General features: G+C 43.8%; 2 protein-coding genes across 2 annotated transcripts; both read right to left on the bottom strand.

Moving 5' to 3' along the window:
* Positions 1–607: 607 nt before the first annotated feature.
* Positions 608–3,617, bottom strand: LOC112423340 (defensin beta 4A-like). The gene is made up of 2 exons (XM_024787073.2): positions 3,258–3,617; positions 608–850 (listed from the first exon to the last, which is right to left on the bottom strand). The coding sequence occupies exons 1-2, from the start codon at positions 3,313–3,315 to the stop codon at positions 714–716; spliced, it is 195 nt and encodes a 64-aa protein (XP_024642841.1). The 5' UTR covers positions 3,316–3,617; the 3' UTR covers positions 608–713.
* Positions 3,618–12,879: 9,262 nt separating this feature from the next.
* LOC105499846 (beta-defensin 103A) lies at positions 12,880–14,341 on the bottom strand. The gene is made up of 2 exons (XM_011772653.1): positions 14,066–14,341; positions 12,880–13,111 (listed from the first exon to the last, which is right to left on the bottom strand). The coding sequence occupies exons 1-2, from the start codon at positions 14,121–14,123 to the stop codon at positions 12,966–12,968; spliced, it is 204 nt and encodes a 67-aa protein (XP_011770955.1). The 5' UTR covers positions 14,124–14,341; the 3' UTR covers positions 12,880–12,965.
* Positions 14,342–14,709: the final 368 nt, after the last annotated feature.

The raw sequence follows: 14,709 nt of genomic DNA, 5'->3' as shown, positions 1-14,709 counted from the left end.
TCATTTAATTATGCCCTCCAAAAGACTTGTTTTTAAGAGCATTTACTTGGATCCTATTGTGTTTGTATGTAAGTAAACCCTTGTACAACTGCATTTTGCCATCCAATTTGTGAAATAGCTTATGAATGACCAGCACATAAATGAATAAGACAAAGTCCACACCAGTAGAACTCTCATAGCTAAATGGAGAATTAAAAATTCATGCACCTCTGTAGGAGGCGTAATTGCATAGGAAACCTTAACCAGAAGAAGGGAGTCCTTGTGAAGAACAGAGGACTGGGCATCCCCTCCCTTAGCAGATCCGCTATGATTCCATGAGGAAAGTGGTCTTTGAGTTGGGCTTGCTTTTTTTAGGGAAGATGTGGGGTAGGCATACAAGGGGAGGGTGCAGGAGGAGCAAAGCACACGTTCTATGAAATTGTCGGGAATAACTGGGAAGGTCAAGGGATCCAAATAATACAGATGCCTGTACTCTGGAAAGCACTCCAAGCCCCACTGTGGCATCCCTGACCCCTGCCTGGAGAGAAGAAAAGGGTGTTCCAAGGATGTTAGAGATTGGCCTGCCCAAACCAGCACCACACAATGACCACAATGACTAGGATCAAGATTCCGTAAATCTGAACACCACAGTTTAATTTTGTTTACATGTCACACATCTCTGATGAGGGAGCCCTTTCTGAATCCACATCAGTTACAGCAACTTCTTGGCCTCCTCATGGCTTTTTGCAGCATTTTATTAGAGGGACACCACAGACGCCGATATGTTTATACCTTCCAGGGCAAAAGCCTGGATGACATATGGCACCACTCCTAATGCAGGTAACAGGATTCCTTATATCACCAAAAACACCTAAAAGGAAAAAGCACACAAAGAGCAAACAGTGTGTTAGAACTGAAAACTCATGTTGCAAAAACACAAATGCTGTGTCTGTATTGCCTTGAATAAATCTGCAGTGGTCTTCTTTCTGAAGCCTGGGCTTTTCCATGAGACGCGAGTCAATCATTTGGATCGAAGTTTCTGACATGGAAACTGGCACTGCTGTGGTTTGGGGGATGTTAGTTTTTGTCGAATCTGATTGTGAAAGACCCTGATCTCTCCTGAGTGACCGGGGCCTCCGGGTGGGGTCTGGTAGGAGCTCGGTGATGTTCTCTTGTGACTTCAGCTCCACCACAAGTAGATAAGATCAAAGCCACCCTACCTCCCTTTTAACACACAAGCCAGTAACTTTTTGCTTTTCAAATCATTTAGTCTGTTAAGTATTTGATCTGAGGTGGGATAAAAAGATACAACTCACAGAAATTGTTCAATGTGAAATTAACACCACATAGCTTACAGTTGAAAACCACAATTAACCACAGAAATAAACTTTTGTAATGGCTTGTTTTTAATATCTCTGAAATTAACACCACATAGCTTACAGTTGAAAACCACAATGAACCACAGAAATAAACTTTTGTAATGACTTGTTTCTAATATCTAAGTCCTGGTTTCAACCTCATTCTTCTTTTTTTTTATCTCTCCCTGTCTCTGTCCCTCCCTCCCTGCCTCCCTGCCTCTCTCCCTCCCTCCCTGCCTCCCTGCCTTTTTCCCTCCCTGCCTCCCTCCCTGCCTGCCTCCCTGCCTTTCTCCCTCCCTGCCTCAGTCCCTCCCGGCCTCCCTCCCTCCCTCCGTCCCTGCCTGCCTCCCTGCCTCCCTGCCTCCCTCCCTGCCTCCCTACTTCCCTGCCTTCCTTCATGATACTGTTCTAGGTGTTGGAAAATTTGAGGTCTCTGGTGCCACTCAGAGCCCCGTTCTTCTCAAAACACCCAGGACTCATAAATAAAATTGGTAAAATGATGCTTTCACAATATAATATCTATGTGATTAATTGTTTTAGGTTTTAGTCTCAAATTTTCTTTTTCCCTCTCTCTATCCTTCCCTTCCACTCTCCCTCTTTTATCCTTTCATGGTTTTTATTTTATTTCCATAATATCAAGGAGAAATGGAAGGTTAGATGTCCCGGTTAAAAGTTGCTTTCCATGGGCCATCTCTGGACTGTGAACCTGCGGTGGCCTCGTTGCAGTGACTGTTTTCAGGGCCTCCGATCGGAAAAGTCCTAGGGGCAGAGTGTCTGCAGCAGTAGCTCCTACAGTATAGGCTGGGCCTTAAGATTATCTGGAATTTTCTAGGTTGCAATATCTACCCTTTCAATATAAAAATCTAGAAAATGACATTCTGTACTACTTTCTTTAGATAAAATCAAAATTTCTGACTTTTATTTAAAAAGTCACCTAACAGGTTTCAACCACAGTCTTAGCAGTTATAGCATGGAAAGCAGTGAGGAGATGAGATTTACAAGCTACTGGGCTCCTTCATATTGGCTTAGAAGAGAGAGTGAGGTGTCCATCGAGTTGTCAAACTTCTATATTGAACCAATGCTTGGTTCAATTATGTAACGCATACGGTCTACTCCGTCTAAAAGTGTGCGTAGAAGAAAGAGAAAGACCAGCTCTGTGGGACAGAGGGAGAGAGAGAGATAGGGAAAATAGAGAGAGAGGGGGAAACAGAGAAAGAGGCAGGAGGGATGGGGAGAGAGAGAGCGGCAGGAGAGAGAGATAGAGAGAGAGGGGACAGGAGTGAGAGAGGGAGAGAGCAAGGGTCAGGTTAGAGAGAGATAGAGGGAGAGACAGAGGCAGGAGAGATAGATAGAGGAGGGAGAGAGCAAGTGTCAGGAGAGATAAAAATAGAGGGAGACAGACAGATACAGGAGACAGAGACAGGAGAGGGAGATAGAGAGACAGTCAGGAGAGAGAGGGATAGAGGGAGACAAGGAGAGACAGGAAATAGAGAGATAGAGGGAGAGGGTGCAGGAAAGAGAGAGAGGTAGAAGAGAGCGCGTAGGGAAAGAGAAACGAGAAAGACAGGGAGAGAGCAAAGGGCAGGAGACACAGTCAGGAGAGAGAGATGTAGGAGAGAGAGTCAGGAGAGAGAGAGAGAGAGGTAGGAGAGAGAGAGAGAGAGATAGGAGAGAGAGAGACAGAGGAAGAGAGAGAGGCAGGAGAGAGAGAGGCAGGAGAGAGCAAGGGTCAGGAGAGAGAGAGATGGAAGAAGAGAGACAGAGGCAGGAGAGAGAGAGAGAGAGAGGCAGGAGAGAGAGAGATAGAGGAGGGAGGGAGAGAGAAACAGAGGGAGGATTAGGGGAAATCAGAGAGGATATGGACAGCCTCTACCCGATTCTTCCATTTTTCCAACCTCCCATTTCCCTGGCCCATCTCACCTGGAAGAGGCATCAGGAATATGAAGAGGAACGAGAACAGGAGATACAGGACCTTCATGGCTGATGGCTGGGAGCTTCACCAGAAGCTGAGTCTGGGGAAGACACCGAGCCGTCCATCTTATAAAGGTCCTGGCCCGTGGTCACCCGGTAGAGTTCAGAACTGGTATTGGCTGCAACGCTCATTACACGGATTAGAATTCAACCACTTACCTGGTGAGTCAGAGAATGGTCCTCAAAGAACAATGCACATGCAGGAGATCTTATGCAAATCTGGATTCAGGAAACCCCAGAAAATCCCTTCCTCCTGCTCTTGGGACCAGAAAATTCCTCTTATCTTGCGCCATTTAAAACCCAGTGTATGAATGGAGTGAGGGGCTGGGCCTTCTCACAGGGGAACAAACTCAAACTCAGGGCCTGTAGCGTGGAACTCACCTGCCACCCACTCTGTGGGACGCCCTGTTTTTCCTGAGTATCTGGGGACACTCTCAGGCCAAACTGGGAGCTCTTTCCATCTAATTCTACCCATTGCTGGGACATTCAGCTCCTGGGGATGATATAGGGCTGGCTCAAACCCAGGGACCCTGGAGGGGCTCACGGCTTCTGGCAGCACCAGGAGCATGGTGGGCCCCGTCCTCCCAGGCGATCTGAGCTAGTGAAATTCATGTGAAAGTTCCCCTGAAACTCCCCATCTTCCCCCCGGGACAGAGATGAGGCAGATGGGTGCCCGCTTCCTTCCTCTGAGAAGGAGAATGGGAGGGTGGGATTGTGACTACATGTGTCCCCTCAGAGTCCACCTGACCCTGGCCAGGAGGTGGCCTATGGCCCACACTTGAATTCCTTAGGCTCACACCGTCACTCAGGGAACGTCAGCTCCGCAGGACTTCAGGGCTTTGCGAGCCGGGGCTTTCCCTGCTTTCCACAGACGTCAGTGCCAAGGGAGCTCACTGCCATTGGGATTTGGTGGAGAAGCACGGATTGGGGGTGCAAGGCCTCCATGTGGTCTTCCTGTTGGCGATGGGTCCCTCAGGACCCTGTCCTTCCTCAGTGACCCAGAGAAGTCATCGGGGATCATAAACAATGACTAGAGCCCCATGCCAGGTGCTCAGGGGCCAGGCTTTTCTCAGGAAAATAAGAGACCTTTTTCCTGGTTCCTCCCTCTTTGGATCTAAGGGCAGTTTGAGAGACAAGCAGGCCCCAGTGTCCATGTCTGTGATGTCTCGGAGGTGTAGCAGTGACACAGCCATGGGGACAATGAGACTTTACTCGTGACCTGCCTGATCTCTTCGTTTAAAATGTCAGGTTCTGAAGAACCCTTTTCCTGGCAGGCCAGAAGTGGATTTAAAGGAAGCTGGTGAGGACATTGCGCAGCCAAGACCTTCAATGACTTTGTCCATAAAAGGGAGTTTCTGATGGGGTATGCAAAGAGAGGGCTGGGTCAGGTGCCATTGGAACTGCTAAACGAACATGAACCCAGGGCTGCAGCTCAGTCACCAGAGAGTCATTCCCTTTGTCAGGAGTTTGTCTCCCTGTGTGTTGAGCAGGCTGGAATCAAGGGGCAGACTCATTCATTCCCGACACTAAAACTATTTCCTCCTGGTGAAGAAAGCATACAGAGAAATGGAACGGGAAATAAAGCCTTTATGTGCTTTGTCTAAATTAATAATTATGTTTTTAAAATGTATATGTCGCTGTCACCTTTAGAAAGAGGCAAACATCATGATACTTCACACTGTTATCTCAGCATGGATCTCTTACAAATGAAGGAGAATTCTCACACCAATCATGGTACTATTTACACAAATTAACAAGAATAACTCCGTGGCCTGAACAGACAGGAGCCGTAGGTGCTCAGGAAGCAAAGTGTCAGTAAATTATTACAAAACAAAAGTGTGCCCAGTAAATTATTGCAAAACAAAAGTGTGCCCAGGGACACTGAAATTATTCCAAGAGTAGCTTCACGGCTGGGTGCATGTTCAATCCAGATTCACATGTTGAAATAAGTTGTCACATCTCTTTCCTTGTTGAGTAAATATTCTTAAGGAAATGCCATGGTACTTGGCAAGGGGTCTTACTGGAGTTATTACATAACTCTTATATGTAAATAAGAGTTTGAGTTAAGAAAGTGGTTCCCATTTTTTCACGTGTGGCATCACTCCTGATTGATACGTTCTTAATGACTCCTATGCTTAACATGATTATTATAAAAGTAATACACTCATATTTAAAAACTCACTCATAGAAGACAGTGAATTTTTCCTATACAGCAGGTCCAATCCCAGGAACCACCAATATAGCTTTGTGGTTTTATACTTGTTGTCCTCTCTAGAGCTCAGTACATTTGTGAGGCTTTGTTAGAGAAGGAGGTAAAATTGCTCTGAAATAGGAAAGTCACTGTGAAATGCAGCACCTCTGTGTCGCTGGGGAAGAAGCCACCAGGGCTATGGTAACATGGGCCTGGTTGCTCGAGGACAGCTGGGCTGACTGTTCCCATGAAGATTCCTATGGTTGCAGCTGCTTCTTTTTTCCTGGCATGGTCCAATGTGACTCCTTCACAGCCATGTTTGTCCTGGTCATACGCTTTGTCTGATAAAGTTCACCAGAGTATCACTTTTGTCTTTGAAAGGTACAGTTATGATCTTGCTTTAGCAAGGAAGACCATCCACCAGCACAGACATGAGGGCCTTCCCAAAAGCTCAAAACATAGCTATGATGGGATTTGAGGGCATGCCAAGCTTAGGTAAAACCTAATTTAATTCATTTTTATGAGCTCAAAACAAAGCCGTGTAAAAGGGGAACCATCAAGCCTGCCTGAGAGACTCATGGCCTGCTTTTAATGGAACATGAGGATCCATGCTGTGTCCCCAAACCTCACGCTGTGTCCCAAACCCCTTTCCTGTAACCGGGGAGGTGCTTTCAGGCTGTGTCTTTGTGGCAAAGTGGTTCGGTTCCCCAGGTGAGAGTGGGAAGCCTCATTCCTATAGATAGGCTCCCAGAAAACGAGGTGTCTCCCATCTGTGATTTTAGAAAACGAAGTTTCTCGGCACTAAGTCCTCAGCGTTAAGTAACAGGAGCAGTTGTATTCATTTCTATTTCTGTGGAATGGCCAGCTTCATGGGCATCAGGGCAGGGCAGTCCCCTGCTCTCGGAGGGCTGGGGCCTGGTGTGAGAAAGCCACCCTATCGACATTCCGAATAATTTTTTCTTTGAACCTGCGTTTTGTAAGTGCGGTCTTGTGAGTGCAGCATGTGCATGGGCAGAGTGGATACACAGGGACACAAGCTGGACAGGCTCAGGCCCTGGGGCACCACGGGCACATGACTGGTGATAGCTGGTCTAGCTGCCCTTAGCACGCGCAGCCCTGGAGCAGCCCAGACACCTGGGGGCTGGGATGTGAAGGTGGCAGTAGCAGCAGCAGCAGTGTTCTCAGCCCTAGGTGTTCTCTGTGTGGGGGCGGCACCGACACCTCTGTGCCTGTTTATCCCCAGAGTTACTCTTGGAGCTTTTGCACAAATGTTAACCTTCTTGCTTGCTCACTGGGACAGGAACCATAGATGACCAGGCAGCAAACTATCAGTAAATTAATGAAAGACAAAACGTGCACATGGACATTGCAATAAAGTAGACCAGGGAGTTAGAGTTTTTCAGAGTGTTTAGAATTCTTCAAGGAGTTATCACGGCCTCAAAAATGGAAATTAAATTTACAAAGATCATCATGTTCAACAGAGAAGAGTGCTACTTTTATATAAACTTTCAGATGAATCAAACCTTAATAAGCAGGGCAATTTTTAAATAGTTCTTCTTCTTCTTATTAAAGATACAGAAATGGAATACATAAGCAGGCATTTTCAATAAACTACAAATTATGATGCCACTTTGGGTCTGGCGTAGGCCTCTGCAAATTACAGGAAATATCAAAAGAGGCATCAGAATTCCATTGGATAAGTTCGCATGTAAAATTCAGTTCAAACTTACAGGATTTGTTTAAACCATTTTAAAAGAATTCATTTTATGGTGGCTCACACCTGTAATCCCAACACTTTGGGAGGTTGAGGGGGACAGAAGACCTGAGGTCAGGAGTTCGAGACCAGTATGGCCAACATGGGGAAACCCCATCTCTACTAAAAATACAAAAATTAGCCAGGTGAGGTGGCGCATGCCTGTGATTCCAGCTACTCAGGAGACGCAGGCAGGAGAATCACTTGAGCCAGGGAGACAGAGGTTATAGTAAGCCGAGATTGTGCCACTGCACTCCAGCCTGGGAGACAGAGCGAGATTCCTTCTCAAACAAACAAACAAACATTTTTAAAAGAATCACTAGCTCCAGATATACTAAAATTTGTTAGCATATCAAAATAATTCATCCCCATATTGTTATAGCTTAGAAAATATTCCAGAAGCATTTGCTTCAGCAGATTCTTCTCAAAATAAAAAATGAAGTTGCACCAGGTATAAAGTTTGATGACAAAACAAATTAGTTGACAGATGAGTGGGCCAGAAAAATTGTGTGATTCACCCATATATCCCATTAGTAAGACATTACTGTTTATTATATTATAATCATGACACTCATTTTGTGGGGAGATTTGTATGACTGTCATTACTCCTGTATAACTATTATCTCTATTTCATTTTTCAAATGATAAAAAATATTGGCTTGAGAAAGCTGAATATCCTTCCACCTTTCACGACACTTTCTTCTGCTGCTCTTTGTACAAGGTGCCCTGCATTTCCATTTTGCACTGAGCTTTGGGAATTTTGTAGCCGGCCCTGCCATGGCCATTTTTATACAAGTTATCTCATTTAATCCCCAGACAGAAACCTGCCAGAGGGGTATTACCCAAGTTCACCGAGGCAGGTCCTGGGGCCTAGAAAGGCTAGAGGACATGTTCAAGGTCACCTGGCTACTAAGTGGCGGATGCAATTTGAAATAATATCCCCCTCTCTTCAAAGCTCATGTTCCTAACCACCGCCACATGGTGTCCTGACAACCTCCCCTCTTCATCCTCCTACAGCCCCAAAGCTACAGTAATGCTCTGCCTAAGGCCAGAGTCCATGGAGCTACTGTCATCCTCTCCCATCTTCTGAGCTGAGTGGTGAGTCAGAGCCTGGCCTGACCCTGCAGGAGGTGAGGGAATCAGCGCGCAGTTACTGCCACCTGTTGGCGGCTCATCTATCTGACCCTAAAACGCAGATTAATCTCAGTTTCCTGGCTGCCTGAACCCTGGGTGTGCACCTGAGACTTCTTGTCATTTCTTTACCCCTTAATGAACCTATTGAGAGTTCTCACAATTTTATGGATCCTCTCAAGGAATCAGCTTTTATTTATTTATTTTTAATGTTTTTTTGTGTGTGTCCATTTTCTTTTTATTCACTCTTTTTCTCTGTCTCTCTTTTTTTTTTTTTTTCTTATTTACTTTGGGTTTAATTTGTTCCCTTTTCCCTTACCGTTTCTTACAGTGGAACCTTAAATTGTCTATTTGTGAGCTTTTCTGCTTTCTATTATAATGGCATTTAATTATAAATTTGTCTCGAAGAGCCGCTTTTGTGGCACTTCCACAAATTTCATTATGTTATAGTTTCATTTTCTAACAGTTCAACATATTTTCTAATGTATCTTGTGATTTCTCCTTTGACTATTTAGAAACATGTTCATTGATGCCCCAATATATGGGGATTTTTCCAGATGACTTTCTGTTATTGATAGCTTTGTAAATTCCACTGTAGATAGACACTATCTTTTGTATAATTTTAAACTTTGTTGATTTTTTGAGACATTTCATAGGTTAGTATGAGCTCCATTGGGTAATATTTTAATGCATTCTGCTGTTATTTGGTAGAGTGTTCTAGAAATCTCAAATAGGTTGTGCTGGATGATACTGTTGTTCAAGCCTTCTCTATCTTTACTAATATTTTGTCTGCTTTTAAAAATCTATTACAAGAAGAGAAGCGTTGAATTGTCTAATTGTAATGTTAATTTGTCTATTTCTTTAATGTCTACTGATTTTTCTTTAAGAATTTCAAAATTCTGTTATTAGGCACATACTGATTTAATATTAACGTCTGTTCTTGGTGATGTAACCGCTTTATCATTAGGAAAAATATCCCTCCCTATTACTGATAATACCCCTTGCTCTAAAATCTACCCCAATTTATGTCAATGAGCCAATATAGCCAATACTATTTTCTTTATACTAATGTTTTCATACTATATCTCTTTCCATCCTTTTATTTTTACTCTAAATTTGTTCTTACAGTTTATATATAAAGTGGGTTTTTATAGACAGTATGTAGTTGGGTCTTGTTTTTTACTGAACTGAAAATCTCTATCTTTAAGGAGCTTCTAGAATGTCCACAGCACGCTCTTTTCATCATGTGGAATCAAATTTTTACCTGGCATCTTCCCTTTCTACCAAAAAAATTATTTTTGCTTTTTATAGTATGGACTTGCTGGTGAGGAATTCTCTTAGCTTTTACTGTTGTTACTGGAAAATGCCTTTACTTATTATTTGATTATGTGTTTACCCTTTTTTAGAAATATACTTTTGCTGGGATGGATTTCTAAGATAACATTTTTTTTTTCTTTTGGCAGTTGAAGATATCACTTATGTTTTGTTCTTCTGTAAGTAACATGTCTCCTTTCAGGCTGCTTTGTAGTTTTATTTTTGTTTTTGAGATGGAGTCTCACTCTGTTGCTCAGGCTGGAGTGCAGTAGGGTGATCTCAGCTCACTGCCATCTCCACCTCCTGGGTTCAAGAGATTCTCCTGCCTCAGCCTCTCGAGTAGCTAGGATTATAGGTGCGTGCCACCATGCCAAGCTAATTTTTGTATTTTTTTTTTTTAGTAGAGACAGGGTTTCACCATGTTGGCCAGGCTGGTCTCAAACTCCTGACCTCAGGTGATCTGCTCGCCTTGGCCTCCCAAAGTGCTGGGATTATAGGCATGAGCCATTGTGCCTGCCCTCAGGTTGCTTTTAAAATTTTCTTTTTATTACTGATTTAAAATAATTTGATTATGATATGTTTCAAGTGGTTTTCTTCATGTTTGTTCAGTTTGGATGTCTTCGTGTGGTAATTTTGTGTGTCTATAGTCTCACCAAATTTGGAAAACAATAGGCCATTCTTTCCTTAGTTCTATCCTCTCTCCCAAAACTTCTTTTTTTTAATATTTGAGACAGAGTCTTGCTCTATTGCCCAGGCTGGAGTGCAGTGGTGTGATCTCGGCTCACTGCAACCTCTGCCTCCCGGGTTTAAGCGATTCTCCTGTCTCAGACTCCAGAGTAGCTGGGATTAGAGGTGCATGCCACCACGCCCAACCAAATTTTTATTTTTAGTAGAGGTGGGGTTTCACCATATTGGCCTGGCTGGTCTTGAACTCCTGACCTTGTGATCCGCCCTCCTCAGTCTCCCAAAGTGCTGGGATTACAGGTGTGAACTGCCACACCTAGCCATCTAAACACACATTGGTGCTAGGTTGCTTCATGTTTCTGCACAGGTCACTGCTTATTATTTTCCAGCCCTTTCCTCCTCTCTTTGCATTATTTTTTTTATAAATATAAACTCAGTAGTAATATAAACTCAGGTTTACTGATCTTTATTTTGGAATATATGCCACAATCCAATTCATAATATTTTTTACTCAGATGTTTATTTTTAATCTCTGGAAATTCCATCCTTTTTTTCTTTATATCTCTCACTCATTATAAACAGTTTTTCTCTTCAACCTTGGACACATTCATAACATTTATAATAGCTCATTTATATCTTTTTTGCTGATCCTAGTGTTCTTGTCATTTCTGGATCTGTTTTAACTGAAAGATTTTCCTCTTGGTTATGACCATATTTTCCTGCTTGGCTACTAAGTTTTTACCAGGTTCAGTGCATTATAAAGCACAAATTGTTGAATGATGGATTTACTTGTTTCCCTTTGAAGAATGTTAGGCTTTATTTTGTCACACATTTAAGTTTCTTATAGATCAGTCTGGTCCTTTCAAGAATGGTTTAGAAAAAAATTTGTTAGAGTAGTTGCAGAACATTTTAATCTAGAGCCAAATAGCACCACTGCTAATGTGTTAGTTGTCTGAGAACTCTGCAGTCTCTCCACTTTGCTGGTGGGAATGAAAACTTTTCCAGCCTTTAGTGCTCCTGAAATTGTTATCCAATCCCTTTTGGGTGTTTTCGTTCGCCTCTGGCCTTGTGAAATCTTACCTCAAGCATGCTCACATGAAAACACAGCAGCCCGGGACTGAAGATTTACCATGTGTCCCTGCCCCTACCGCCAACACTTGGGGGCCTCGCTTCCTTCTAGGTACCCTCTCTCTGCTATTCTGCCCTGGAAGTGGGGGTGTCTTGTGCTTCGGAAAGTTTAATTTCAGTCTCTTCAATGCCTCAGGATCGCTGGTCTTCGTTTGAGTCTTCCTCTGTGTGCTGTGGTCTGGACCCTGCCGCTGTAGTGAGCTGGAGGCAGTTGAAAGCGTCACTTCACTGGTCTGTTGCACTGCTTATTACCCAATCTCTGAACACAGCTGTCACACTTGTTGACAGGTTCCCTTTTGTCTACTGTCAGAGGGAGATTCCCATAGCAGTGAGTCCATTTTGGATGGAAAGTGAGGAGCAGTCTCATCTTTTTGGGACCTTGAGCCTTTCTTCCTAAGAGCCTTGTTGTATTGTCTTTTCTCCATATATAGTGCCATGACTGGGGTCTGGTGTCAGGTATGCAGGACCACGCACTCCATTTGCTGGAATCCTTCTGCATCAACGTTGAGAGAGCACTAGATAGTTAAACTGCAGTACCTCCAAATCATTTGAATGATTAAAGATACTTCAATCAATAAATCATTTGAATGTACTTCAATTCAATAAATACTTGTGAACAACCTTCATGCTCAGGGCACTTTACAAGCAGTCCAGGAAGAATTAAGACAAACTCCTTGCTTTAAGGCTCACAAAATCTAATATGGAGATGGGCAGTATGTCACTGTACATAATGTAAAAACCAAGCAAGGGTTATAGATGGAGGACTCAAGTCAGAACCCTGTGGTGAACCAGAGGAAAGACTGTAAGCATTTGGGAAATCACCTGTGTTTTTAAGATAGAGATAAAATGTGAGACGGTCCCGGAAGGACAGGTTAAAGTTTAGAGATTAAGTTGGAGGAGTGAGGCAGACATGAGGCCAACCAGAGCAGAGGCATGGGTGAGAGAAAGCAAAGTGAATATCTGAGGAAGAGCCAGGTTCCCTATTTCTCTGAAGACAAAGTTTTTGGAAGGAATTGGGATAGCCCCTGAGGGATGCATGAAAACCTTAGAGATAGATTTAGTGGAGAGATGCCATTTGGGGTAGAGGGACTGAAAAGGCTCAAGGCTTGGGTGACATGAAAGCAAAGGGCGTATTTCAAGAGAGTGAAGAGTCCAACTTCACTGGGGCGTCACGTTCACAAAGGAGGAATAGAACCTGGTAACCCTTGGGTAATAAGGTCAGCCTCCCTTGTAGATTTCTCCAGAGATTCTACTTTCTTTGAAAGAAAGGTGAGTCCTTAAGATTTTCTGAGTTGCCTGTTTGGAAACAACTACCAAAATGACCAGCTTTTTTTTTTTTTTTTTTTAAATCAAGCTCCTAATTTTTTTTGAAAAACATTTTAATTTGATTTTACTTTTATAAACTTTAAGAAGGCATTTCCACACTTTACAACATTCTCGTCATGTTTCTGGGTTTTTACTTCTTTCTTCGACAGCATTTTCGGCCACGTGTCGAGCACTTGCCAATCTGTTCCTCCTTTGGAAGGCAGCTGAGCACAGCACACCGGCCACCTCTGACTCTGCAATAATATTTCTGCAATGTGTTTATGATTCCTCCATGACCTGCAATGACAAAATAGCACACATGGAAAGGTTTTAGGACGGCTTTTGGTATTCCTCAAATAAATAACTCATCTGTTGCTTTTCTTGTATTCTTTTATTTCTTTTTCCTTTTTCTATAAAATTGGGAGAAAAATAAAGGTATGACTAAACGACCCATAGACAATGTTTCTACGGCTGCAGCTCAGCTGTGGACCCACAGTGGCACCAGGGAAGTGGCGTGACCCTGTGACTGCCACAGGAACAGTGGGGGTGCTGAGGCTGTGGTGTCCTCAGAGGCAGCCCAAACACTCCACCTCCAACCACTGCACTTAGTAAAACAGGAGCCTGTGCTTCTGTTCTGTTCAGAGTAAATCAATCTTCCCTGCTGTATTAAAATTTTATGTTGGATTCATGTCTCATCAGCAGGTATAACAATCTTCCCATGAAGAGATGGGGAAAGAGCTTTGGGGAGCTATTTAGTTTCTTACGAGTGGATCAGGAAAGTTTGGGAAACCTGATTTACAGTTCTTTTTTTTTTTTTTTTGAGATGGACTCTCACCCTGTCACCCAGGCTGGAGTGCAGTGGCGCGATCTCGGCTTACTGCAACCTCCACCTCCCAGATTCAAGCAATTATCTGTCTGTCTCCCGAGTAGCTGGGATTACAGGTGCCTGCCACCATGCCCTGCTAATTTTTGTATTTTTAGTAGAGACAGGGTTTCACCATCTTGGCCAGGCCGGTCTTGAACTCCTGACCTCGTGATCCACCCGCCTCGGCCTCCCAAAGTGTTGGGATTACAGGTGTGAGCCACCATGCCCAGCTGCTAAATGATTCTTGTCTGAAAAAAAAATGGTGATGCCTAGTTCCCATACAACAAACCTGCTTGGTCTAAGGCGCTCTGAAGGATGGAGAAAGACTGACTCTGAATTATGTATTCTCAATTAGTTCAATCCTTGGATTTCCCAGCCCATCTTACCTGGAACAGGCACCAAAAACAAGAAGAGCAAAGCAAACAGAAGATAATGGATCCTCATAGCTGCCAGGCTTCACCCCACGCTGAGACTGGATGGAAAGGTGTGCTGGGTCACTTTATAAAGGTTCCAGCCATGGCTGCAATTCTTGTCATGTTACAGTGATGAGACTATGACATGTTTCCTGATGCGTCATACCAGTACCTCTCACCATGTAGAACACACCCACTCACTCAGTTCATTAGGAACCCAATGGACAGGCAGAGCTCCCTGTGAATGTGTGGCTGTCCTGGAGCTCTCTGGGCTCCAGGGGCTTGTTTGAGTGTGGGTTGGATTGGGTTGTGGGTACAGATAGGGCTGGCATGGGCAAGAATGCCCCCTTTGGGGAGTAGTCTCAGGGCATGTGGCTAGGGCCTGACTTGTCCGTACTTTGTTACTCTGGAGCTTTTCTTCCTCTTCCTAAAATGCTGGGAGAGTCTAAGACCCTCCTGGGGACCACATAAATCCAGCCCTGGACATATTCAGTATCTGGCAATAGGACTAGCTTTTTGGTAGTGAAGTAAGGGAGGAAAATGGGCTACATTCCCTGTCCCCCTGGCCCTTGGCCTATGATGGAGTGCTATAATTTGAGTGAAACATAGGTCATTCT

This window comes from Macaca nemestrina, chromosome 8 (genome assembly GCF_043159975.1).
Source record: "Macaca nemestrina isolate mMacNem1 chromosome 8, mMacNem.hap1, whole genome shotgun sequence".
NCBI lineage: Eukaryota > Metazoa > Chordata > Mammalia > Primates > Cercopithecidae > Macaca > Macaca nemestrina.
Note: the sequence above shows the minus strand (reverse complement) of the source record. Positions and strands in the feature narration are given on the sequence as shown.